At 39.6% G+C, this 25,000-nt stretch overlaps 1 protein-coding gene across 1 annotated transcript in view; it reads right to left on the bottom strand.

Annotated features, from left to right (window-relative positions):
- LOC131693653 (contactin-1-like) overlaps positions 1–13,588 on the bottom strand; it is a 35,608-nt gene extending 22,020 nt beyond the window's left edge. The window contains exon 1 of the mRNA XM_058981664.1: positions 13,435–13,588. Coding sequence (XP_058837647.1) covers positions 13,435–13,588 — 154 coding nt within the window. The remainder of the gene's footprint in view (positions 1–13,434) is intronic.
- Positions 13,589–25,000: the final 11,412 nt, after the last annotated feature.

The following is a 25,000-nucleotide window of genomic DNA, read 5'->3' as shown; positions in this document are numbered from 1 at the left end:
TATAAAAAATACTGCTTTTTCAAATGACAATATCTTCGATTAGGGTATTCAACATTAAGTACCGATGCTATCATATGAAATACATAGTAGTATAGATCACTAAAAATACGCAAATACGATATTTCTTTATATCTTGCAATATTTACTGAAAAATTAGTTTGTTTTTAGTAAAAAGTACTTATAACTTTGTAACGAAAGAAGCTAGAGGTTCGGTATTTTGAGACGAATTGTTCTCCTTCAAAATATCTCCAACTATTTCTAAAGTCATGTTAATGAACAATCAAAACTGCAAAAGTTATATAAAGAAAACCCCCACCGTAATTTTTTGGTAAGCTGATTGTAAAATGAAAAGTACAAGACATAGAATTCGAGTGTCTCCGAGGAAGTTTTTCAAAATTTAATTTTCTTAAATTTTGTGGAAGACAGCAAAGCTCCATCTCAAATCATTAAAATTAACTTTTTTCTGATTTTAATAAATTTGGAACCACCCTACCCACTATTTAAAATAATAGAAAAGTCTTGTCGAATGTATGAAACACTTATCATGAAAACGAATCTATATCTTTTATATTGTCCACCGTGAAAGTAATTTAAACAAAAAAAACAAAAATTTTATTATAACTTTTTCAATTTTAATTTTTTTCTAAAACAATTTATCTAAGAAACACTATCATTTTATTTTAAAATTTGTTGTAAAATGTAAAATATGACAGATAGAGCTTATACGTCTTCAGCAAACTTTTTTTTAAAATTTGTCGTTCTATAACTTCGCGGTAGTTTTGGCTAAAATTGTTTAAAAGTGATTCTTTTTTATCTTGGTAAAATTAGAACCACCCTAACTGTTGTTTTAACAAAAGAAAAGACTTAATAAGGCTAAGTAGACAATTTAGTATAATCTCGAAATTCCTGCTAAATTTGCATTCTGGACCACTGTGTAACGGACCCGTGCCCCGGGATTTCGAGTGCCCCGCATTGAGAATGAATATAAACCCATATTAATGCATGTGTTTGAAAAAAGGTACACTCGAATGCGATTTGTTTCCTCGAATGAGAAACAAAAATTGAATAAGATCAAATGTTGCGCATAAGGGCATAATACCTAACTTGAACGTTTGGTTTTTAGTATTTCGGATTCTCCTCGTCAGTAACTGACACTAACTTGGAGCCCGTTAGATGTGTCCAAACCAGCACCAAATTGGCTCCAGTTGGACACTAAATCCAAATCTTGTGTGAACACCTAAACAACCGGCTTGTACTCTTGTGTCAAAATGTTCTAATTTCCAGCGGAAATCGTGGATATTCATAAACCGACAAAAAACAGCAAAAAAATTTTCGAATCGGCCATGGTCATATTTTATGGTCGCCCGCTGTCTCTTATACTTTAGATAGTAGCCATAAAATTGTTATTACTGTTAGGAGAAAATCCTACATTCTTTTGGTACACTAAAGCTCGTCTGCGATCGACACGGACGGAACAAATTGATTGAATACTTCCTAACAGCACACAATCCAGTCTGGTATGAGCCCTACTATTGTCCTAATGTATTTACAATCCTCCAGTATAAGTTTCGTTGCATTTAAACAACTAGCTGTGAATGGTGTGGTGACACAGATAAATAGTCACTTGGTCCAAAATAGGATGTGTAAGCCATACCCACATTTGATTCGTTGCTAAAAAGGCGTCTTCAATTCTTAGCACTTCTGGCAGGATCGGGACATGAGTATACCTATCGTAATAAAACATCGAACCGCAGACGCCCGATCAGCAACGAATCGAATATGGGTGTGGCTTACGCGACAAAATACTTTTATCCCGGGGTTGGCATAGTTGGTAGCTGGTAAATCGATTGGCTTATACGCAGCTTAGCTGGGTTCGATACATAGCCCCGCATCTAGGACTAGAGATTTTTCTAGGGATATTTTTCAACCCCGAGAAAATAGGTGAATAAGCCTGGCGGTAAAATCTCGATAATTCAAATAAAAAAAATTATCAACTAGACGTACAGTGTTCTATGCCTGTTCTAATGATTAGAAATATGTACACAAATTTGTTAGTTGAAACGAAAACAGCTAACCGTTTAGCACCGATTGCAGCACCATGGGGCATATCACAATAGATCTAAATACTGGTCGCAGTGGTTCGTCTCCAACAAAAAAAAAGCACTACGGCGTTGTTATTCTCAGTTTTTTCTAAAAGACGAAATTGTAAACTCTTATTTCTTTTTAAATTTTGAAATGGCACCCCTTCATTAAACTCTTAGAAGTATTTCACAACGATATTTTCCTAAGCTTTGATGAGTAATGGGGAAATCACAATTGAAATATGCTAATCACAGGCAGAATATTCGTCTGATACTGAAATAAAATAATTAGAATCCCAAATTTTAGTATACCAATATTGAATTCGAGATCCCGATTTACGTAGAAAAGATCTTTTGACGTTTTTTCATTGCATCTGTCATACACTATTATATTTGAAATGAGTTGTACCGCTTATATTTATAGTTTCGAGCAATTTTGAAAGCAATTGTTAAATAAACATTACCAAAAACAGAAAGGCATTGAATTTTTTTTCAATTAATTAAAATTTCAAAGAGTTTAGCGTGGAGTTTGCTATTGATTTGTCGCTTTAAACATCTGCCAGAACTCGAACTCATAACTAAGAACAGAGATTACCAAAATAACTGTTAAGTTAAAAGGTGCCAAAATTCGATAGTGGTAAGTTTATTGAAAGAGAGAGTTTGGGTTTTTTATGAAGTGGCAAATCCACTGTGTCAAGTTTCACTACATAAGCAACAAATACTAATAGGAATAATGTAACCACACACTCCTGTGAGTCCCGTAGTATGAAAACTGACTAATAATACCTGGTCAAACGAAGTAGTCAAACGAATCTCAGACACGTGCACTTTCGATTCCAGTTAGTTTAGTCCGAAGCAACACACAAAATCGAGCGGTTTAGTTGTGGTTTGTAACGTGTTTATTTGTTAGTACTTAGGAAATTTTTGTAGTGACAAAAAGAAACGAGTAGCTCCTATTATCAGCAATATTACACGGAAAAAAATCTGTTCATAATTTTTTTTTCGAGAGTTGTCCTACTGAAGCTGTAGAGCTAGGTTCTCGGAAGGGCTCCCCGTCAGAATCACATACTACAATTTGCAGACGAGGCAGGCAATGTCGCCCACTAAAACACTGCATTAGGCCAATTGTAGCGGGCCGTGATTCTGAATGTGATATTCATTGTACGGTTCAGGTATGCGCGGGCGTAGGGACTCGCGATCGCGTGTATCATCGCGAAGAGCTCGAGCATTTGTAGTTAACGTGTTCGATCATGTGTGCGTTTGTATGTCGCGTGTGCTAACGTGTATGTGTTCTTGGAGAATCGCGCGCGGACCGTGAGTCTAATACTTTATTTTTTGGTGTACTTCTAAGATGCTAAAATAGTGTGAGATCTTCTATATCACTAGAGTGCCCGCTGATGTCGCCATGGAACGTGTTGTCTAGTGGATATGTGCTTTATTTTTTTTGGTCCTACTGAATGTATGGACCTAAGTTATTAGGACAGATAGTAATGGTTTCCGGACATGACCGATTCATGAGCGCGCGAAAACGGACGTTTGTAGGTTCGTGTTTGAGACAGTGTTTGAGACAGCGTTTGAAACTTCGTGGGCACTAGAACGTTCTCCTTACTACCGGGGTGTTACTAAGTTTGCGCGATCGCGAACGTAGGTGTGCGTTGTTAATCGCGAAGGGCTTAAGCGTTCGTACGTTAACGTGTTTGTCACGTGTGCTCGCGTTCATGCGACTTCGCGTGTACAAGACTGGATTTTGTAACCGTGTGGCCATTCCTATATACGCGTGCGTTCTTGGATGGTCACGCGGACTTTCATTCTGATAGTTAGTTTTTAGTGTACAATTCACATTCTGACAGGGAGTAAGTTACCCCATATCACTAGAGTCCTCGGTCATGTCGCCATGTAACGTGGTGTCCAGTGGATATGAGAGCTTTCTTTTTTTTCTTTTTTAATTGATCCTAGTCTGCTGATATCAAGGATAGAAACTTCCGGACGTGACCGTTTCATGATCGCGCGAGTGGTGGGTTAATGTTTGAGACCGCGTTTAGAAGTTTAATGATGCCACGTTTACTTAACTACCGGGGTGTTTTCATGTAGGCGAAATCGCGGGCGTAAGTATATGTGGATTATTGCAATTGCATGGTCGCGTTTGTGGCCAGGTTTGTGTTATCGCGAAGGCCACGAGCGTTTGTACCTATATGAGTATAGATAGCGTACAGTAGAGATATACTAATAAAAGGAATCATAACATGCCGAATAAAGAAAAAAGATGCAAAGAGCTTGATTAGAAGTGTATAAATTAAACAATGCTATTTTGGTATACATAAATAATGGAAAGGCAAACTAATAGATGTACAAAAGAAACAGGCTAACGAAGTAGAATAGAAAAACACATGTAACATGCAATCAAACTCGTCTAAATGCAGCAAATGTTGTATATTTATCATTAACGACAATTGCATGCTGTTAGACTTTCATCATGCTATGCCGGCCGGGAATGGATGACTCGCGTGCGTCGGTAAATTTATTGTACCATAATTTATCGAAACCGACTTTCCCGAATGAATAGAACCAAGTGCTCAGATTGATCACCAGAAGTATTAGCCACTATTCTATCATATTCGTCAATTCTGCATCCATTCCCTGACCCAACTGTCACAAATACTCAGACGAATACATACATAGATAGACATACGACTAGCACATAACAGTTGTACACTAATACGGAAAACTACGATTATCACAAAGCTACAACGAATAGGTTTATACTGATTCTACTTTATTGAATTAATTTAATTATTAAATTAATTTAATTAGTATATGCATGATGACGAAGTCGACCGATAAATGGACACACAATGACTCCCTCCATGAGCCCCGTCCACGAATACCACCAATAGAACAATATTTGCAAACATGGCACACAGCAAATCAATCTACGTCGATCCGCCAGTCGGTTACGACACCGCGCATAGGTCAGTGGTTTAGCGTTGGTATGCGCAGGTGCAGAGTATGAAAAAAACATATAACATAAAAAGGCGGATAAACCCTCTCGGTCTCCTCGAAGCACCACTATCGAGGCGTAATGCAATACCCATCTTAAAGCAATTGATGCTTAATGATGTTTGCAATACCGCCAAACCCCTTAACCTTGGGGAGGGGGAAAAAATCTGTTCATAAATTTATGAACAAAAAATCACGATTTCGAAAATTGGACGATTTAAACTTCGTATTTGTGTTTAAAAAAAAAACTAGTTTGTGCCAAAAATATACATGGCGTTACATTCCAATGTATTCCAATGTAGTCTTTGAAAAGTAAACAACTCATCAATTAGATCATCCTTTATCTATCAACCTGTTTATCCTTACGCTAGCTTGTTATCTTACAACCCGAAGGTGGATCGATTTCTCGTGTTGCCTTTTATCAGCAAAAGCTACATCTTTCTCCCCTTCTCCATTATCTGTGCAGCAACTGCGCAACACTATACACAATCCCTCCCATACCACCAACTCGAAGAGAAATCAAATTTATTTGCAAATATCAGCAGTTTAGAGGGAGTGGCACTCTCAATCGGGATCACTTTCCTCGCACTTATTCCTATAGTGCATGACAATTTTCTTCCCCCACCCTCCCACGTTTCGAAACTGAATCTAGACCGGAGTTCGGATTTTCCACCCACCACCCACGGTTAGATCGGAAACAATAAACAATTCCTCATCTCCATAAAGCCGATCAAAACGATAAAGCGCTCGGGACCCTTAAAACTGCGCTACAGTCCTACAAATGGGTCTCCGATTTCTATCGCGCTGCTGGAATGAGAGCTCACAACACAGTTTATAAACATGTCCCGGTAGACAATACAATTCGAACGTTTTTTTTGTTGTTGTGAAGCTTCGTCTTCTCCGATCTAAGGTGGCGGCGTCACAATGAGTTCCAGGTTACAGAGAAGCGGTCAAAAATGTTGGGTTTGATACCTTTTTCTTATAGTGGCAGCTCCACGCATCATTTTTTTTTGCTATGATCAAAAATTTGTTCGCGAAAATCGGTTGAAATAGTTTACTTTGAGTGTTTCACTGAAAATATAGTTTTCAGGCAGTACTTTTATGGACGACACTTGTCTGCATCTATTCAAAGATTTGATGATAAACCCATACAAGTGAAAAAAAATCAAGCGCTGGAGATGGAAGGTGTTGGCCATACTAAACTTTCAAGGAGCCACTCCAAAAATGCTTATTAATACACGAATATTTTGAAGTCACTTTCGCAATCGAACAAACCGCCGTACGAATACATCTCACGTCCAGAAGATTTTTTTTTTAATTTGTTATGCGTATTTAGAATAAACAAACTGTAACATAAAACAATCTCTAACGTCTTGCTTTGAATCAATCAATTGTTTAATCCAATTTTCTCCTTACGAAAAAATATAGCACAATTCGTTGACTTCGAAAACAGATTTCAATTCTCATCAGAAATCAAACTTTCCCTGCTTGCAGGACTTCATTTGTAACCCAGTTGTTGGTTCGTCGATCCTGTTGATTTTTTCAATGATTTTGTATATATTTCTCACTAGACTTTCCATCGATTTGTACCAGCGTGCGGCAGCGTTGAAAATAATGATCTCAGTCGGCTGTGCCGATGCTTGTGAAACGCACGGTTTTGCACTGAGGGGGGGGGGGGGGTAAACCGGGCGGGCGGAGTTTTAGCTATTGTTTTGCAACTCGAGAGGACTGTCGCAAGCTAGACGAATTCCACCCACCGAGCGTGGGGTGGTAAAGTTCTCGGTATTAGAGTTCAATTTAAAGAGGATTCGTAACTTTTTATGATGTTCAATCATGTGAAGGATGATTTTTATTTTGTTTACTTAAACGTGCTGGGGCAATGGTATGGCCATTGTCTACGAGAGTTCGTTTCTAGGAAGGAATTTTATTTCAGATTTGTTACAAGTTTTTATCGTCCTGGAATTAGCAGTGAAATTCGCGTGTTTGGGGTAACTGTACCGTGTAGAAATTGTTTTCTAAACCATTACTGGAGCAATATACCAAAAAGATTGTTTTCAGAAGCGATTTAAAAAAATTGTATCCCAGGAACTGTTTGTCTAACCTTTACAGTGAAAATCAAGAAAAAGTCATTTTTACGTGTGACTTTTTGGATTTTGTGTCTAACTGGCATCAATTTGGATACATCATCTAACTGGCCTCAAGTTGTTGCGAGCTACTACGAAATCAAAGTTTTATGTTAAGTATTGTGCAAGTTCCTGCTTGACTTGGATTCAATTATATTGCAGTCTTTGATAAAGTTGTTAAGAGACACTAATTGATGGAATACATAAGCAACAGAAATCTTCATATACTCAATGTAAGACCCAACATTTACACGATCTGGCAGGGAAGCGGTGTTAGATGTAACTCTCTGCTCTGACAGTATTATGAACAGGAAATCTGATTTGTACCGAATGAGTTCGAACCATCGATCTATAAAGAGGGCTTGACGACTAGGTTTCGCGGGTATTTGCAGTGATCGAATCTACGGTCGTTGATAAAGAACTCATCCGTATTAACACAGCATACCAAGAGGCTTGTACGCTTCGAATTATACGGTCTTCTAGAGGAACCCCGTTGTGCAATGCTAAAATTGCTGTCGACACTCGTGTCATGATGATGGGGGGGGGGGGGGGAAGGGTTTTATTGTGAAAAAAAAACATTATTTTGCGAATTTTTTCAGAACTTTGCGTGAAGCAAATTAATCAAAGCTTTTGTGCATTATAGTATAGCATTTCAATAAGAGGCTGTAATTTTTCTATGAAAAAATTTCGACAAACATTTAAATAAAAGATAGTATTTATAACGCTTTTTATGAGTAAACACCCCCTTAAATGAAAAACACAATGTAGGAGTTAGGTATTTTTAACATAGAATGTGTGTGCAAAGTTTGAAATCGGTTAAGTAGTTTTTGAATGGCAGGTAACACCGCAAATCATGTTTTTTTTCCAGAGACGTTCTAAAAAAAGCTTCGTCACCGAGCCGTTCGTCGATATTATTGCATAGAAAAATTACAGCGTGTTATTGAAATGTTGCACTACAATGTACAAGAGTTTTGATAAATTTGCTTCACGCAAAGTTCTAAAAAAATCGCAAAATAAGTATTTTTTTCACGCTGAAACCTTTTACACCTGAAACAATTTAGCACTGCGTGGGAATATACCTAATTTTGCATACTCTCTCTGTAGAGTGTATTTGTTTTGGCAACATTATGCTCACCACTGTTTTGTACTATTCACATTTAGTTTAGCTGAAGAATCCATATATGATTAATCCACTTTAAGTGTTACAATAGTTTATTCAGAAATACGGTACACATTGTCGCCATGCTTTTTCCCATACACTAGCACAAACAAAACAAACTATTTGCATTCAACACACAGGACAGAATCAGCACTGCGACCATACTATAAACATAAGCTTGGAAATAAATTGTAGTCCAATTTCAAGTTATCCAACTAATTGCTGATTGCAGAGATTTCACTTTCATCTGGATAAAAAATTCGGCTCGGGACAATGCAATGTTTGATGTGAAACTAGTCATTACCAGTTGTTAGCCTTCGGATGAATATCTCCAGCGAGTACAATACTGGGCGCACTTCTTCCAACGACTGACGACGATATTTACGTTTGTTTTGATTGGCTGAAAAAAGTAGAATGATTCGTTGTACAAATCATGCGCTGGCATCCATGACCTGGATACCTAGTTGGAATTGACCCAAATTGAATATAGGACATTGCGTTTTAATCAGCTTGTTGTTCGATGAGGTGAAATTTGGCACATCCACGAGGCGATAGTTGGATCATGGAGGTGAGAATAGATGCACAGAATGGAACATTTATTTTCATTTTATGCTGGAAACAGCGCGTTTTCTGCTAAATAACTATTGTATAGGTACTAATGATTCATTTATTTTTTTGGTTTTTGACGTAAGTAACCTCATTTTTAAGACTTTTTTGGTGGCATCCAATTAGGAAACCCGATCGAAATGGTGAGTGAAGCGATAGCAATTATGTGAAAAATGAAATGTGCTTTCGCTTCAGTCACCACTTCGATCGGCTTTCCCCGATGAAAAGTCATAATTATATAGGTGTTTAAGAAACAGTACACTGGCACATTATTCTAAGAATTTGATATTCATTTGATATTTAATTGATATTCAATTGATATTCATTTGATTTATTTGATTAATTGAATTCATTGGATTCACTGGATTCATTGGATTCATTTAATTCATTTGATTCATTTAATTCATTGGATTCATTGGATTCTTTTGATTCATTGCATTCATTGGATTCATTGGATTCATTTAATTCATTTAATTCATTGGATTCATTGGAAAAACAAGGAGTCATTGAAGACACTCTCATTGAAAATTAAGAAAAGCCAATTGTTATGTTTTGCTGTCATACAATAGGAAATATTTATGAAGGTTACGTTCTTTTTCGTTGAAACTACATTCGAAAATCTTTCATGGTAGGGATCTGCGAAATAAATCCAGCACTTGATAAGTTGTGCACATTTTGAAAATATTTCTTTTTGTATTTTTGGATCAGTCTATCAAGAAAAGAACCAGTTTACTGACGATATAAAAAATCTCGGATCTCATAATTTTCGATAAGAAATGATCCTACCAAATATAACGGAATTCTTAGAGATTATATGACTTTTTATATGGGAATACTGACAGATTTTATTTAACGTGTTTATCGCTCTATCTAACGGAGACAGGGAGCTAGAAAGTTTCTTGAAAAGACAAATCCCAGTTTTAATAAGATCTTGCGCACCATTAAGAAGCGCCAAATTTTTGAAACATTCTCTTGAGAAAATTCTTAGGCACACTTAGGTACACCTCTTTTAACGCCCGTACCGTTTAAGAGGCAGTTTGGAAGCATTTTTCTAGACACGGTGCTACAAAATAAAAAAAATTGAATGTACTTTTAAAGTGATATAGTGAAGGTTGTAGGTCTCATCAAATACAACACAAAACTACGTTTGATCAATTTAATATAAAAAATCTTGATTTATAGCAAAAAACGATTTTTCGGAACATTCAGCACTAAATTTTTTTTACGCTGTCATTTTTCAACGGATTTTAAATTTTTTGAGTGTTTTGGAAAGAAACGATATGCTATGTTATGTTCTTTTGTTAAAAGTATTATGCGATTTTGGTACAACAATATGAAAATTACCATTATTTTGCTATTTTTCATTAAAAATATGAAAATTGTTCAACATTTTTATTAAAAAGCGTCTTTGTTTTAATAAAAGGAGAGCATTTAATACTGTATCCAACAACCTATTTATGATCAAAATCGGTTGAAAAATGGCAGAGGGATTATTTTTTCCATATTGGAAATTTGCTCGCATGAACTCTTAAGGGGACGGTCTCATATAAAATTTAAAAAGAAGACGACATTTTTGCTCGATTACGTATACATTCGAAAGTATGTGTGTGAACATTGAACATGAAACTAGATGAAATAACGGAAGATATAATTATAGCATCTTATAGTGCGAGAAAATACCTTACTAACCCCTTAAGAGTTCATGCGAGCAGGTTACTAATTTGGAAAAAATAATAACTTAGCCATTTTTCAACCAATTTTGATCAAAAATAGGTCATTGGATGCGGAATTAAATGCTCTAAATTATTATTAAAACAAGGACCTGTACTAAGAAAAGCGTTGAGCAATTTTTATATTTTTAATGAAAAAATAGCAAAATAATGGTAACTTTCACATTGTCGACCCAGAACCTGCATAGTACTTTTAAGAAAAGAACATAACATAGCATACCGTTGGAAAGGAAATGTCTTCTTCTTTTCAAAACACTCAAATTTTTTTGAATTGGTTAAAAAATGATCACGCTGAAAAAATTTTAGCGCCGAAAGTTTCAAAAAACATTTTCTTGCAATAAATCAAGACTTCGAGGGTACACAACATTTTTCATACATTGTTTTGTGTTGCATTGGATGAGATCAGCAACCTATACTAGGTCTCTTGAAAAGTACAAAGTCACTGTAGTACCGTGTTATGTTCGGTTTTTAACCCTTTCATGTCCAACTTTTTTCTAGTGCTTATAGGGCTTCAAAATTATTTTTTCTTGAAAACGGTCGGGTTAATAAACACGAAAAGCCTTTTTTCAAAAAGATAGGCGCTTCCCTCGCAGTGTCAGAATTTGGTCAATTTTTACCTTCCTACGCTCAATAAAATTCTCCCAAAATATTCACAATCGTTCAATTGCGTGAAAAACGTAGTCGAAGATAGTGGGAATTGATAGCTTCCATCAGTTTTCAATAATATTGCAGAATAACGAAGATATATGAAAATTTCATTTTTCGTCGTCAACGTATCGTGTCCCTGGCAGCACTGGTCCACTGGAATCCAATTAGACTAATTGCGATAACTTCAGTTGTAGGGCTGATACTTGTAATGGTTAGTGTTCAAATGAAAGGTAATAGTCACATTTATTAGCGTTACTAGATTTTGTGAGCAATTATTACCCTTATTCATTAAATTAATTTTATTATTTGGGGATAGTGACCTCGGATTACCATTGGATAGTAAGCCATTTTTAGCTGTAATCTCTAGAGTAACACAACATTTCGACATTATTTATAGCGACGGTCGGGATGCCGGAAGGTCATCTAAATGGACGGACATGAATCCTAAAATTTAACCAAGTCATTTTTGGGTAAATTCAAACTTTATAACGTCATGTAGGATGAGATGAAATGGGAATAGTTCATACCAGTCAAATAAGCTGGATCCCTCAGTCCGAACGTATAACCTACATCTTTGTGTGACGTTGCTTTTCTTCGAAAAAGCCTGCATCCCACAGATAGCACCACTTAATAATAATGTATCCGATTCACCCTTTACGCGAAGCACAAAATCATTTTCCATTTCAACCTTGCACCGAAACCTGACTCACTCAGATCTTTCCCCCCATAAAAAACTTTTCAACCAAGTATCGCTAACCAGAAAATCCGCAGCTCATCGTCTGCCAAAAGATACTTTCGGATTTCGAAGGCTGGCATGGCAGCTTATATATCCATCAAAATGTAAGCCTCTGTGTCTCTCTCTCTCTTTCTCTCAACCTTTCTTTTATTGCTTCTCATTCGCGACGGAGGACGAGCGAAAGAAAAATCAAATCATCTCCGTTTTCTCGCCGGCTCTTTCAACCCATTCTGATCGAGTGTGAAAGTTCACTTTTCCTCTCTACTCTACTTTATCGCATTCACAAAACCGACGGCGGTGTAGTTTTTCCTTCTTCATCAATCAGAACCTCGCCTGGGGAAGTTGCTACTCTGCTGGAAATGTTTTTTATTTGATTTTTTTTTCATTTTTTTTATTCAAGAGCGAATAAAGCGCGCGGAAAGTGAGTTCGCAGAAAATCATCCCCACAAAGTGTATATGCAATACGAATGGACTGATAAATTCAGAATGCGGATAAACCACATACAGGACACGCTCTTCGACCGACCACCCACTACCGGTTCAGTAATTCCGTGCACACCCTCGTCATCCGAACGGACGACGGCACGCACCGGTCAAAATGGAACGGTTTTTTATTTGCTTCCAGCGTATTCGGGGAACGGCGAACCGAGCAAAAAAAAGTGTGTTCTGAATTCAAGTTAGGTGAAGAACATTTATTTGGGAAAAGTTTGATTGAATGTTCGTTCCAGGGACGTCTTGCGCAATTCGGATTCATAAATTACGCAAAATAAGTCGATATTCCGTCAACTAACTAAACTAACTAAACTGAACCAGCCGGAGGTTCAAGGTAGCAACTTATGTCATCCTCTACTTACAACTCCTAGAAACCCCATATCACATTCGTGGACAACTTGTGTGCGTCAATTCCCCCCTCGGTGAGATCCTCCATTACGAAAGCGAGAAATTCCATACAACAATCATCTATTCAGAGCAGCAGCTAGCAGGCTCAACTCATTCAGTCGAACACGCGTTCGTTCCGGGTGCCATTCCGTGCTGGCGGCAGCATTCAAGGCTTCCGGTTTCCGAGGGCCAGCCGGAGAGGTGCGGTCGGTCGCGTTCCTTACCTTGCACACGAATGCAGCAGCGACGTGTTAAAACACTTGTAGGTAGGTACTCTGCGCCGCACTCGAACCCGCGCCATTGTTTGCAATTATTGCTGCATGTTGAATCGATGCGCTTTCGCTTCCTCCGCTATCCGCGCGCGCGTGTCCCTCTCCACGGGTTCTGTGACCTACCGTAGAGTGCCAACCGAACACAGGAATGAACATGCATTTTTTCTTCTTTCTCTCTCTCTCTCTCCCTCTCGGTCGGTTACATTGCGCTGCAACACTGCTTGCTGGCATGATGGTGGTGATGGTGGCATTATTCGCGGGGGCACTCAACGAAGTGTCGTGCAAAGCAGCACTGGATTGTGAGGAGAAGAGCGTGCATTCGGTTGAGGTGACAAATTGATAATTAGGCACAGGCATGCTCGGAGGAGTTTGGGGAGTCGTTTTTGTGATCGGTGACCTGCCTACACAGCAACAGGTGATTTCGGTTCAATAGGGGAAAACACGTGACTGTGCAATGTGCTGTTGAATCGATCGGAATTTGTGCAGCTTGAGTGTGGGCGGCTGCAAACGAACCCTTATGGAAGCGACTCAACCTCTCTTGCAAATGAAAGACCGTGAATATAATTCCAAAATTGATTTATTTTTCAGCGTGTCGATAGTTTAAAAAGCGCATAAGAGCCTGGGAAGAGCCGGGCGAACTCCCCAGTAACTGGCTGTGGTCCACTAGGAGGTTGACAACTCTATTATCTTTCTCCGGACAAAACCAGCCTAGAGGCCGCGTGGCATCCTGCGGGTTGAAGTATGTCAGTTATGAAAATAACTGTCAAATTCATTCCCAAAGGTGGCCGCGTCACTTATGAGGAGGCAAAGAGCTTTAGACCGATCAGTCTGACCTCCTTCCTTCTCAAATCAGTGGAACGTTTAATCGACCACTACATTCGGGATGGTAGCTTGGGCGAGCACCCGCTGCATGCAATGCAACATGCATATCAGCGGGGGAAGTCTACTACCACCCTGTTACACAATGTTGTCTACAACATTGAAAAAGCTTTTTCACAAAAGCAATCAAGTTTAGGAGTTTTTCTCGATATTGAAGGTGCTTTTGACAACGTGTCTTTCGAATCCATTTTGGAAGCAGCACGAGATCATGGAGTACCTTCATATATCACGAACTGGATACACGCAATGCTTAGCAACCGACATCTGTGCTCATCGTTAAGACAAGTAGAGATGAGGAAACTGAGTGTCTGCGGATGTCCTCAAGGTGGTGTGCTGTCACCACTTCTATGGAACCTTGTCGCCGATAGCTTGTTGAGAAAACTAAATTAGCTTGGGTTTCCGACGTATGGTTTCGCCGATGGTTATCATATAATGATCACCGGTATTTGCATTAACATACTTTTTGATTTGATGCAACAAGCCTTATGTGTTGTTGAGCGGTGGTGTCTTCATGTTGGACTATCAGTTAATCCAAATAAAACCTCAATGGTGCTTTTCACGCAACGAAGGATTACAACCGGAGCTCGTCCATTGCAGTTTTTTGACTCTGAAATTATTGTCGAAGATCAAGTTAAGTACGTTGGGGTAATTCTCGACTCAAAACTTAATTGGACAGCTCACATCGATTTCAGGATCAAGAAAGCTTGCATGGCCTTTGGCCAATGTAGACGGGCTTTCGGCAAATCTTGGGGACTTAAACCCAAGTACATTCAGTGGATCTACACAACAATTGTTAGACCAATACTGGCATACGGGTGCCTTGTTTGGTGGCAGAAGGGAGAAGTCCTGACAATCCAATCAAAGTTAAACCATCTTCAGAGGATGGTCTTGATGGCGATGACTGGTGCGTTCTCGACAACACCTACTGCTGCTCTCGAGGCACTCTTGAACATAAAACCACTACACGTGTTTCTGAAACAAGAAGCACTTTCTTGTGCATACCGTCTTAAGGTTACTGGGCTCTGGAACAGTAACCCAATAAATCGTGTAACTAGCCACACAAGACTGTGGCCCCAAAAGGTTACTTGGGATGAATATACACTTGCTCCCAGTGACCTTACACTCACATGTAGTTTTTCTTCTAAAACTTTCAATGTGAGAATTCCTCTTCGTGAGGAATGGCTGTCTGGCTGGATGGAGCGACAACTTGAAGAATACGTAGTTTGTTATACGGACGGTTCTTTGTTGGAGGGCCGAGCCGGTGCTGGTGTCTATTGTCATGAGATGAGATTAAACCAATCTCATTCGCTTGGTAGATACTGTACCGTATTTCAAGCAGAAATCTTTGCGATTCTGTGTGGCGTACAATCCGCACTTCAACAGGGAATTTGCGGTAAAAGAATCTATTTTTGCTCTGACAGTCAGGCTGCCCTGAAAGCACTTAGTTCGGCAGATTCGAGATCGAAATTAGTAATCGCATGTCGAACTCAAATCGAAGAACTTAGCATTTCAAATGCTATCTACCTTCTATGGGTACCCGGTCATTCCGGTATTACTGGAAATGAATGGCTAGAGCTGGCGCTGCGACTGATTTCGTTGGTCCAGAACCAGTTCTACCACTGTCAATAAGTTGGATAAAGCCCAAGATTCGCTCTTGGGCTGCATTCGCCCATTGGCGTAGCTTGCAAACTTGCGTTCAAACAAAGGCTTTTCTGCCGGATGTGAGTCCGAAAATGTCAAGAAATTTGTTGCATTTTTCCAAGCACAACTGCAGTATTCTGGTCAGGGCACTGACTGGACATTGCAAACTCAATTATCACATGGCTACTATTCAGCGCGCTGAGTATTATTCATGTGATCTTTGTGAATCCGATTACGGAACATCATATCATTTGATATGCAATTGCCCTGTATTAATGCAATTGCGCATCCGGATTTTTGGTTCTCCATACATAGATGAACCTATGTACAGAGAGCTGAAATTTAAGGATATGCTTTTGTTCCTAACCCAGTGTGGTAAAGAGCTATAGTTTTTTAGCCGTATTTGAATGACAATATCTCTTCGGGGGTGTTGTCGTTCTGTTATCTCAATATCCCCTCGGGGGTGTTGATATATCCGCTCACTGTTTGAGTAGAGGTTCTAAATCCCTCCGGGGGTTGGAAGTTTTATTCCTGCTGTTGTAGCACCTGCAGATCGTTCAGCATCACTCCGGGGGTGCAGAATGCTCTGTTTTAATTGTTCTGTGTCGTTGTTTTCCTTACCCCTAACCTTACCACTTCCCCAATCCTTCCCATCAGGAAAATGATGAAAAGACGATTCTTGGCAAGGCACAAATCTCCGATCAACATGGGGAACGTGCCATTTGAGCCAGACGCTACTGATTCCTGATTCCTGATATTTTTCAGGGTGTCGATAGTTTAAAAAGCGCATATATTTTAATAAGTTTTTTAATCTATCCATCATGACTCAATGCAAAAGCTTGACGGAGTCGTAGATCTTTTATAATTGGGTCAGACCGCACGAAGTGATTGAACAAAATGCCAACTTGCACTCTTCACGGATTTCAACCAAATTTGGAAGAATTCAATAATTGTACCTATTGGACTATCCCCATGGCATCAGCTCTAGTTTGGGCAAATTGTACAAATATTTTGTTTCTTATTATCTCTGATACCATACGGTATGAAAATTGTTTAAGGAAGCAGTTCCTTCTGGCAACGAAGGGTATCTCACCAGCTGGAAAACACCAATTTTGTTTCCTGTGTCTTAAAAAGAAGATCGACGAAATGTTAAAAAGTATCGAGGAATTTTGTTTTGTGAATGTTGACCCGTATTTTTAAATAGGTATTTTTAAGCATATTTTTTCAAGAGAGAGAGAGAGAGAGACCAGGGACGTCTTGCGAGAGAGAGAGAGAGAGAGAGAGAGAGAGAGAGAGAGTTGTCCTACTGGAACTATAGAAGGGCTCCCCATCAAAATCACTTACTACAATTGCAGACTAGACGGACAATGTAACCCAGTAAAACACTGCTTAAGGCCAATTGCTGCAGGCCGTGATTCAGAATGTGATATTCATTGTACGGTTCAGATATGTGCGGGCGTAGGTTCACGATCGCGTGTATCATCGCGAAGGCAACGAGCGTTTGTACGTCAACTTGTTCGATTGCGTGGGCTAATGTGTTTCTTTTTTATAACCGTTGATTTGTTAATTTTTTTCTAACCGTGGGCCTTTCACATACTCGCGTGTGTTCTTGGATGATCGCGCGCGGACCGTGAATCTGATACTTAATTTTTAGTGCTTGGTTCAGATGCTAGAAGAGAGTGAGGTCTTCCATATCACTAGAGTTCCCGGTCATGTTGCCATGGAAACTTTTGACTAGTGAATATGAGCATCATTTTTAATTGGTCCAACTGAAGGCATGGACCTAAACTATTACGGTCGAATGGGGATTTCGTACGTAACCAATTCATGATCGCGCAGACTTGAGCGTTTGTAGGTTCACTTTTGAGACCGCGTTTGTAAATTTATAGAGTCTAAATCGTTCACTTAGTCACCGGGGCGTTATGCTGTTTGTGAACTAACGAGCACAGGCGTGCGAGGATAATCGCGAAGGATTCGAGCGTTTGTATGTTAACGTGTTTGTCGCTAACGTATATGTAAGTTTGCGTGCATAAATTCGATTTTATAACCGTGTGACCATTCACATATTCGCGTGTATTCTTGAATGAACGCGCGCGGATTGTGCATCTGATACATAAGTTTTAGTGCATGCTAGAAGAGAGTAAGTTTCCCATATCACTCTAGAGTTCACTAGTCACCATGGAACGCGTTGTCTAGTGAAAATAAGCGTCATTATTTATTGGTCCAACTAAAGGCGTAAATCTGGACCTAGGGTAGAGACATCAGGACATGACGGAACCATGATCGCGCAAGCAATGGGTTAATACGTGAGACCGCGGTTTGGAAGTTTATTAACAGGGTGCACCAGCTGGATGTACCCTTTTTCTACATTGAACAACTCCGCCATTTTTCAGCCGATTTTCACAAGTAAACAAGTTTTTTTGGGATATTTTATGCCATTTATTATAAACCATATGGTTCAGAATACAACATCGATTAAATGACCACCCCCATTTGATACACAAAAATCAGCTCTTTTGTGGGCATTTTGCATGACATTGGACAGCATTTCGGGCTTAATCGCAGCAATTTCAGCTCATACATTAACTTTGAGTTCGTTTAGTTTCTTAGGTTTGCCAAAATAAACTTTACTTTTCAAGTAACCCCACAGAAAAAAAGTCAGGTACCGTTGAATCCAGAGAACGAGGAGGCCATTTCAAATCACCATTTTTTAAGACAACGCGTCCTAGGAATTTGCTCTGCTAGAACTTTATTGTAGCGGCTGTGGTGTGGCAAGGTGTCCCGTCTTGTTGAAAATAGAAATTTTTCAGACCTTTTTTCTGCATTTGTGGACAGACAAAGTGCGTCAAAATCCAACGGTAGCGTGCGCCGTCGATGGTCTCTCCCTCTTTGAAAAAATAAGGACCGATGATTGTATTGGAGAACACTCCGGTCCAAACAGTTACTTTTTGGTCGTGCAGTGGTGTTTGATGTATAACGTGTGGGTTCTGTGGTCTTCAAATTCGACAATTTTGTTTATGGCGGAGTTGTTCAATGTTGAAATAGGATACATCCAGATGGCGCACCCCGTATTATTGGATATGAGCGTTATTTTTTCTGGTGGAACTAGATCCGCCATTTCGGATTTAAAAATGGCGGTAGGCACCATCTTTCATACTGTATACAGCCAGGGATGTTATGCACCTCAGAGCAAATAAAGAGAAAAAACAAACGCTCTTTGCACTTTTTATGCGAACCACCGCTCTTCTCTTTCACAATAAACCTCTTCACTCCGATGCGTGTTGCTCCCACACGTGTATTCTACTCCATGGCTGCACGCCACAAAGAGTAGAAATAAAGAGGCTCTTTAGTGTGTATCTTGGTCCCACGCGCACGTAAGTAGAGAAGGCAACCAAAAAACATTTTTAAAACGTTCTTGCGGTCAAACTTTATCTGGATTGTAGTTTGATTCGTCTTCTTACCTGCTTTCCAGTGGGGGGAGGCACAAAAAAGTGACTCTTCAAGGTGACTCTTTGAACGAAATTGTGCTGCTCTTGGTGCACTCTTTTTTGTTTTCAAGTTTCTCTTTGTGCGGTCGTTCTGCACATCGCAGTGTTTTTGTGCTGCTCTATTTTCAATCGGTGTATTTCGCTCTTTGTGGCTCATTGTGTGAGCAAATAACAAGCCTGTATACAGCTTTCCCAAACCAAAACATTCTATATATGCACAAATTTGGTTTAATCCAATGTGTTCACTAGGGAAACCAACTTTGACAATGTTGTAGATGGTAACGTTATCTATCAGATTCGAAACGAATCGAATGTGGAATGTGATGTTTGGTCTAACTCTTTGCTCCGACAGTGTTACGCATCAGTTGGTTAATAAGTTCATGCCTAACGAATTCAAAGTTTCACACAGTTTTTGGACATTTTAATATTCTACTACATATCGTAAAATAGTGTAATCTTGGATCTACAGAATTGGGTGGAATACGAGAAGATTGAATACATTCGAAAGTTTTCATACAAAACCGTCGTTACAGAATCACTAATACAATTAATTTTGTCGTGACTTGCTTTTCAATGTCCTATATAATTAGCCCTTATCAAAATTTCGAGAGCACAGTAGGTACATGAGGCACACTTGATCTGTAGAAATATTTGGTAAAATAGCTGATATAGATCGAAAAAAAACATGTTTACGTCCATAAACATGGATTCCTTTTAATACTGCGTAGATTGAACGGTGAACAATCTCAAAGCCCACGTGTATTGCATTATCTACAGTTAGACACAGTAGTGATTGATTTTAAAGGCAATCTTGTCTGTCCATCTATGTGTAATTTTCACCGAACAAAAAACCGTTATGAAACGATAGCAAAAGAGTTTATTTTCAAGTGAAAATTGAATAGTCGTAAGTAATTTTAGTAGTCACAAGAATCAAACTAACAAAAAAAATCCGTTCGTCTGGCAATTCGGAGATAGTTTGATGGTAAATTCAACACCAATCGTGTCCAGTTCGGTAGTGCCACGTTTGATGCTTGAATGGCTACTCTATTTCACTGGAAGATTATTTGAACATTCTAATTCCAACAACAAATCCCACGCCCTAGCCTGGAACACTGATACCGAAAGCAATCCGATAGTTTCCACATCGAGGGAAGCACTTTCGTAACCAATCATGAACTTCATCCTGTTTGCAGGAAATATTTCAATGAAATATTCAAGTAGATTTATCCTAAATAGAATAAATCCTCCGCCCATCCCCATCCATGAGAGGTATGCAACCCGAGAACCACTGTGCCCGAATTTCGAAATTGCAAACAAAGGCTGTTAGAGCTACAGCCGGACGGACAGTCGAATAGACCGCCGGACGGACAGACAGACAGACAGTGCTTGCCACCGATTCATTTATATTCATAGGAAAAATTCTAATCCGATTATGGCCATATCCATCTGCCGAGGGCTCCGGCGCGGTGAGGCAACATGTCCGGCTACTAGCTGCAACTTTAAGCTTTCAGTTGTCGCGTGGGTAAAGGGAGGGGGGTGTGGCATAAGCCTTAAAATTTTATCAAAACAATCAGTCCTATGGAATGCGGCGGTGGTGTGACGAACCTCTGCTGACCGAATGAAACACACTCCCGGTTGACAATCAGACAACTTTCTTTCGACAGACAAATTGGGAAATTGCTTGCCGACTAGGAGTAGATTGGGGTTAAAAAATTACAGAAAGGAAAACAGAACGAGACACGATAATTTTGAAAACAGTTAAAGTGTGTGCAATCCAGCTGATATTTTGCAGCCTACTTCGATCAAAAATCACAATCCGAGGTCGGTTCGTTTGAAACCTTTTTCCCCTCTACTACTGTGTGGGGATTGTCTTTTGCAGTAGGCAGTTCTGTCCACCCAGCAAGTTAATCAATGTTCAAATATACGGATTATTTTCGTTAAATTGAACTTTCTGTTCAAGTGCTTCTTCGAATACAGCAACCACCCGGCACCAGTGTGAGCTCTGTAGAAAAAAATTCAATTATATTTCATTTAATAAGTCAGAAATACGTCTCATCAGTATTAGGTACCGGCTTGGCAACCAGATAGAAGATAAATCCAAAAGCGTAACTCAATTTGCGTTCGTGAAGTAAACAACTGGTTCCGAGCGTGGTCCCGGAAGCACGGAAGTTCTGATTTGCTGATCCCGCGAATGAGCCAATGATGATAAGTAACCTTTTCTCTAAGAGAAACTTGGGCTTCGTCGCATCAGTATCTGGCACCTATTTGGCGCCAAATAGACGCAAAATTCGAAAGTGTTACACGTGTTATGTTATGTTTGCAAAGCAAGCTGGTTGTTGCATCGGTGCCAGATACTGATGAGACGAAGTTGAAACGTTATTAATGACTTGCTAAATTATACTTCTGACACATAGCAATATATTTTATTGCAAGTATATTCAAAATCAATCGATTCCATTTTCACGAGTTCAGTAACCGTTTAATAGCACGGACGCTCTTAATTGCTTTTCCCTATTTTGTCTATACCATTGTGCTGTCCGAGTTACTGAAGAGTAATTAAACCAATTTTTACCTCAGATAAACTAATTTGAACAACAATCTTGATCAACGAACAAAAACTTGCATCCCAACTAATTTATCACATCCCCGCGTTCCTTCCCTTGGCTCCCTCGCCCACCACCGATCCTCTGTCGAGATCAAACTCAATTAGTACAGCCTAATTAACAGTTTTCCCAGTGGCGCCGCGCGACTACCGCAGCTAGGGTAAAATTTGCATCGCCGAACAGCATAGTTTATGATAATTAAATTCTTATCATCCGGCTTTGATCATCCTTTGTTGGTTGCTTTTCAGGCTGGCTGACTGGCTGGCGTCAAACTGCTTGAGCAAAACTTGGTCCACACACCTTCTTAGCGCTCCATGTGTGACGGGTCCTTTGTCAGACATCGATCTTTCCACAGTCAGTGACTATAAGAAACTATCTGGATGGAGGTCACATACGTGTAAATGGTATGTTTGAAAATCTAATTTTCATTATTGCAGTAATTAGATATGGAAAGAGACTTCCGGGATGTGGGAAGGGCACCAAAGGTGCATTCAAGAAAATGATAGACCTATAATTTCTGGTAAAAATTGCGCCTTTTATCAATGTTTTGAAACCTTTTTGGATATAAATGTTAAACACTATTCTTGTAATTTTTTTTTAAAAGCCATGCATTAAGTAAAAACAACTGAACTGGACAACAGGTATGATCCGACTGAGTTCAACTGTCTAAAGCCTGCAAATGACATTACTGGTGACAAATCTTTTATGAACAGCTATCACATTACATGCCTGCCAACAAAGTTGAGATCGACGGTGTTGTCACCGATTCGAGTTTGTCTTTTTGTGGCTGTTTCAAAGACCTACTTGCTCCAAAAACCGAAGATTTTGAATGGCAATCGCCATGACCTTTGGTTGGACTGGTTCGTCGGCTGCGTTGGGTCTGCATTGGGTATAGGTTTCACACGTACAAATTGAATTTATCAGAAAGAATCCACAATGGATCAAACATTTTTCCCATTAATTTTCCTCTAGCGTGGTTCTTTCGCGTTACGAGCTGCCAATTTAATTATTTTTCTACAGCCCAGTTCACGCGGCTTGGCGTACCCGTACTCGTTATCCTGACGACTATCAAACCATACAGTGCAGGTACGCGCGCAATCTACTGTCCCCCTGCACTCCGCACAAACTCGTTCAACCGTAAAAATCTGCACAAATTCAACCTCGCGCAAACTGCTGCAACTGTGGGTGGTGGCAAGTTGCGCGAGAATTTTAGCACAACTATGTGGAACTTTGTTGGAAATTGTTGCACAATTTATGGCAATGACATTTCGATCGGTGTGTATGTGTGGTTGTAAGTGCGAATGCGTGCCTAAACTCGGCTTAGCTGGTCATCATAAACGGGAAAGGTCAAACTGCTGTTGCTGCTGCTGCTGCTGACGACGACGATGAGGCTTCAACGCCAAACGGGGAGCTGCTTTTAATTACATAAATTGCACCAATAGCACCCAAGCTCCCGCTTGGGTCACCTACTACGGATTGGCGACGTGGACTCTAAACGGATGCAGTAGAGCATTGTTTACGAGCGTGTGGGGTCGCCCGTTGCCGAATTAACGATAATATCGCGGCATGCAACAGCGTTGATTGCAAAGCTTATGATGAGTGAATTGCAGTTGGTGTGACCGTACACAATTTATGGGATGTGGGGCACTAGAGAACATTCCCCACTATTTGAGTTGATTGAGTTCCTCACTCTGAATAGTGCAAAGAATAATCCATGAACGATTACAAAGAAAAAACAATCCGTTCTAACCAATTCGAGGTTTTCAGCAAAAAAATTTCATTTTCTTAATCAATATCGAATCCGTGCATCTTTCTTTCTTTTTGATCGCATTGGATTCATGCCGCGTGGAATTTTGCCTTGCTTCCGAGGCTTTGATGGTCATCAGTTTTTTTTCCGACAGATACGAGATTGGATACGTTATTGTTTCAATTTTTCGCATGTACCGGTAATAGATGGGGAAAATTTTGGACTCAATACGGCTTTATTTGGACGCACAGCGTGATTTTGACAACATTTTAAGTCATGTTTAAATAGGTTTACATGGAACTACATTGTGAAGTGAACGTGGAACTCATTTCGATTTATTATGGAATGACAAATTCATCTGTGCACGGATTTGACGCCAATGCTGCAAACTACAAACTGAATGGTAAAAATTCTTGCGAAAACAAAAATAATTTGGAAATACCCTATTTCAATATTGGTATGCAATCTCCAGAAAAGGTTGCGTTCAAACAGCTGCTTTGAACTGATTTCAAAACTATTCGGTTCAAGATTAGCAACTGACGGCACGTCTTCCATGAAGAACTATCGCATCTACATGCCTACCCGCAAAGTAGAGGTCGACGGCGCGGTCACCGGATTAATTTTAACTGGGGTTGATTTTGTATGTAGCATGTAGCAAATTGTCGTAAATTTCTCGATCCCCCCTGTTACGTAACAAATGCTTCAACATTTTATTTTCTTCGGTAAAACATGTTACGCAACGTTCTAGCTCCCGCTCCCCCATATGTCACAACATTCCACAATTTGTTATACCTCCACCCCCCTAAAAGCGTTACGTAATTTATATATGGCCCCTTGTAGCACCTGACGGGACAAAATGGTATGCCTCTTCACACTCGTATCGGGTGACCAACTTTGCTTAATTTCGTTTTGTTCGATAAGGTTCGCCTGCCCGTCCGGCTGTTTGTACTGCGCGCCATGCGTTACACTAAATATAAGAAAATGGACAGTCAAATTACAAACTGAATGGTAAAAAGTGCTGAAAATATTCAATCTTTCATCGTGAATAAGTCTAGTTAAAAGGAATTATTTTCGTAACCTCTAATCATTCTTGTGAAAAAGAAATAATTGGGACATACCCTATTTCGATAGTGGTATGCAGTCTGCGGAAAATAGAGTCCATCCGCCGCGTTCGAACAGTTGCTTTTGACTGATTTCAGAGCTCTTCAGTTCATCAGTTCAAAATTAGCGACTGGATGGATGTGTCAGCAAATGATAATTTTCATGAAGAGCTACCGCATCTACGCGCCTGCCCGCAATGTTGAGATCGACGGCGCCGTCACCGCATTGAATTTGTCTTGCGTAGATCAACCGAAGCACGGGGATGATTTCGACTGAAATTAGCACCGGACCGGACAAAACGGTATGTCTC

This window comes from Topomyia yanbarensis, chromosome 1 (genome assembly GCF_030247195.1).
Source record: "Topomyia yanbarensis strain Yona2022 chromosome 1, ASM3024719v1, whole genome shotgun sequence".
Classification (NCBI taxonomy): domain Eukaryota; kingdom Metazoa; phylum Arthropoda; class Insecta; order Diptera; family Culicidae; genus Topomyia; species Topomyia yanbarensis.
Note: the sequence above shows the minus strand (reverse complement) of the source record. Positions and strands in the feature narration are given on the sequence as shown.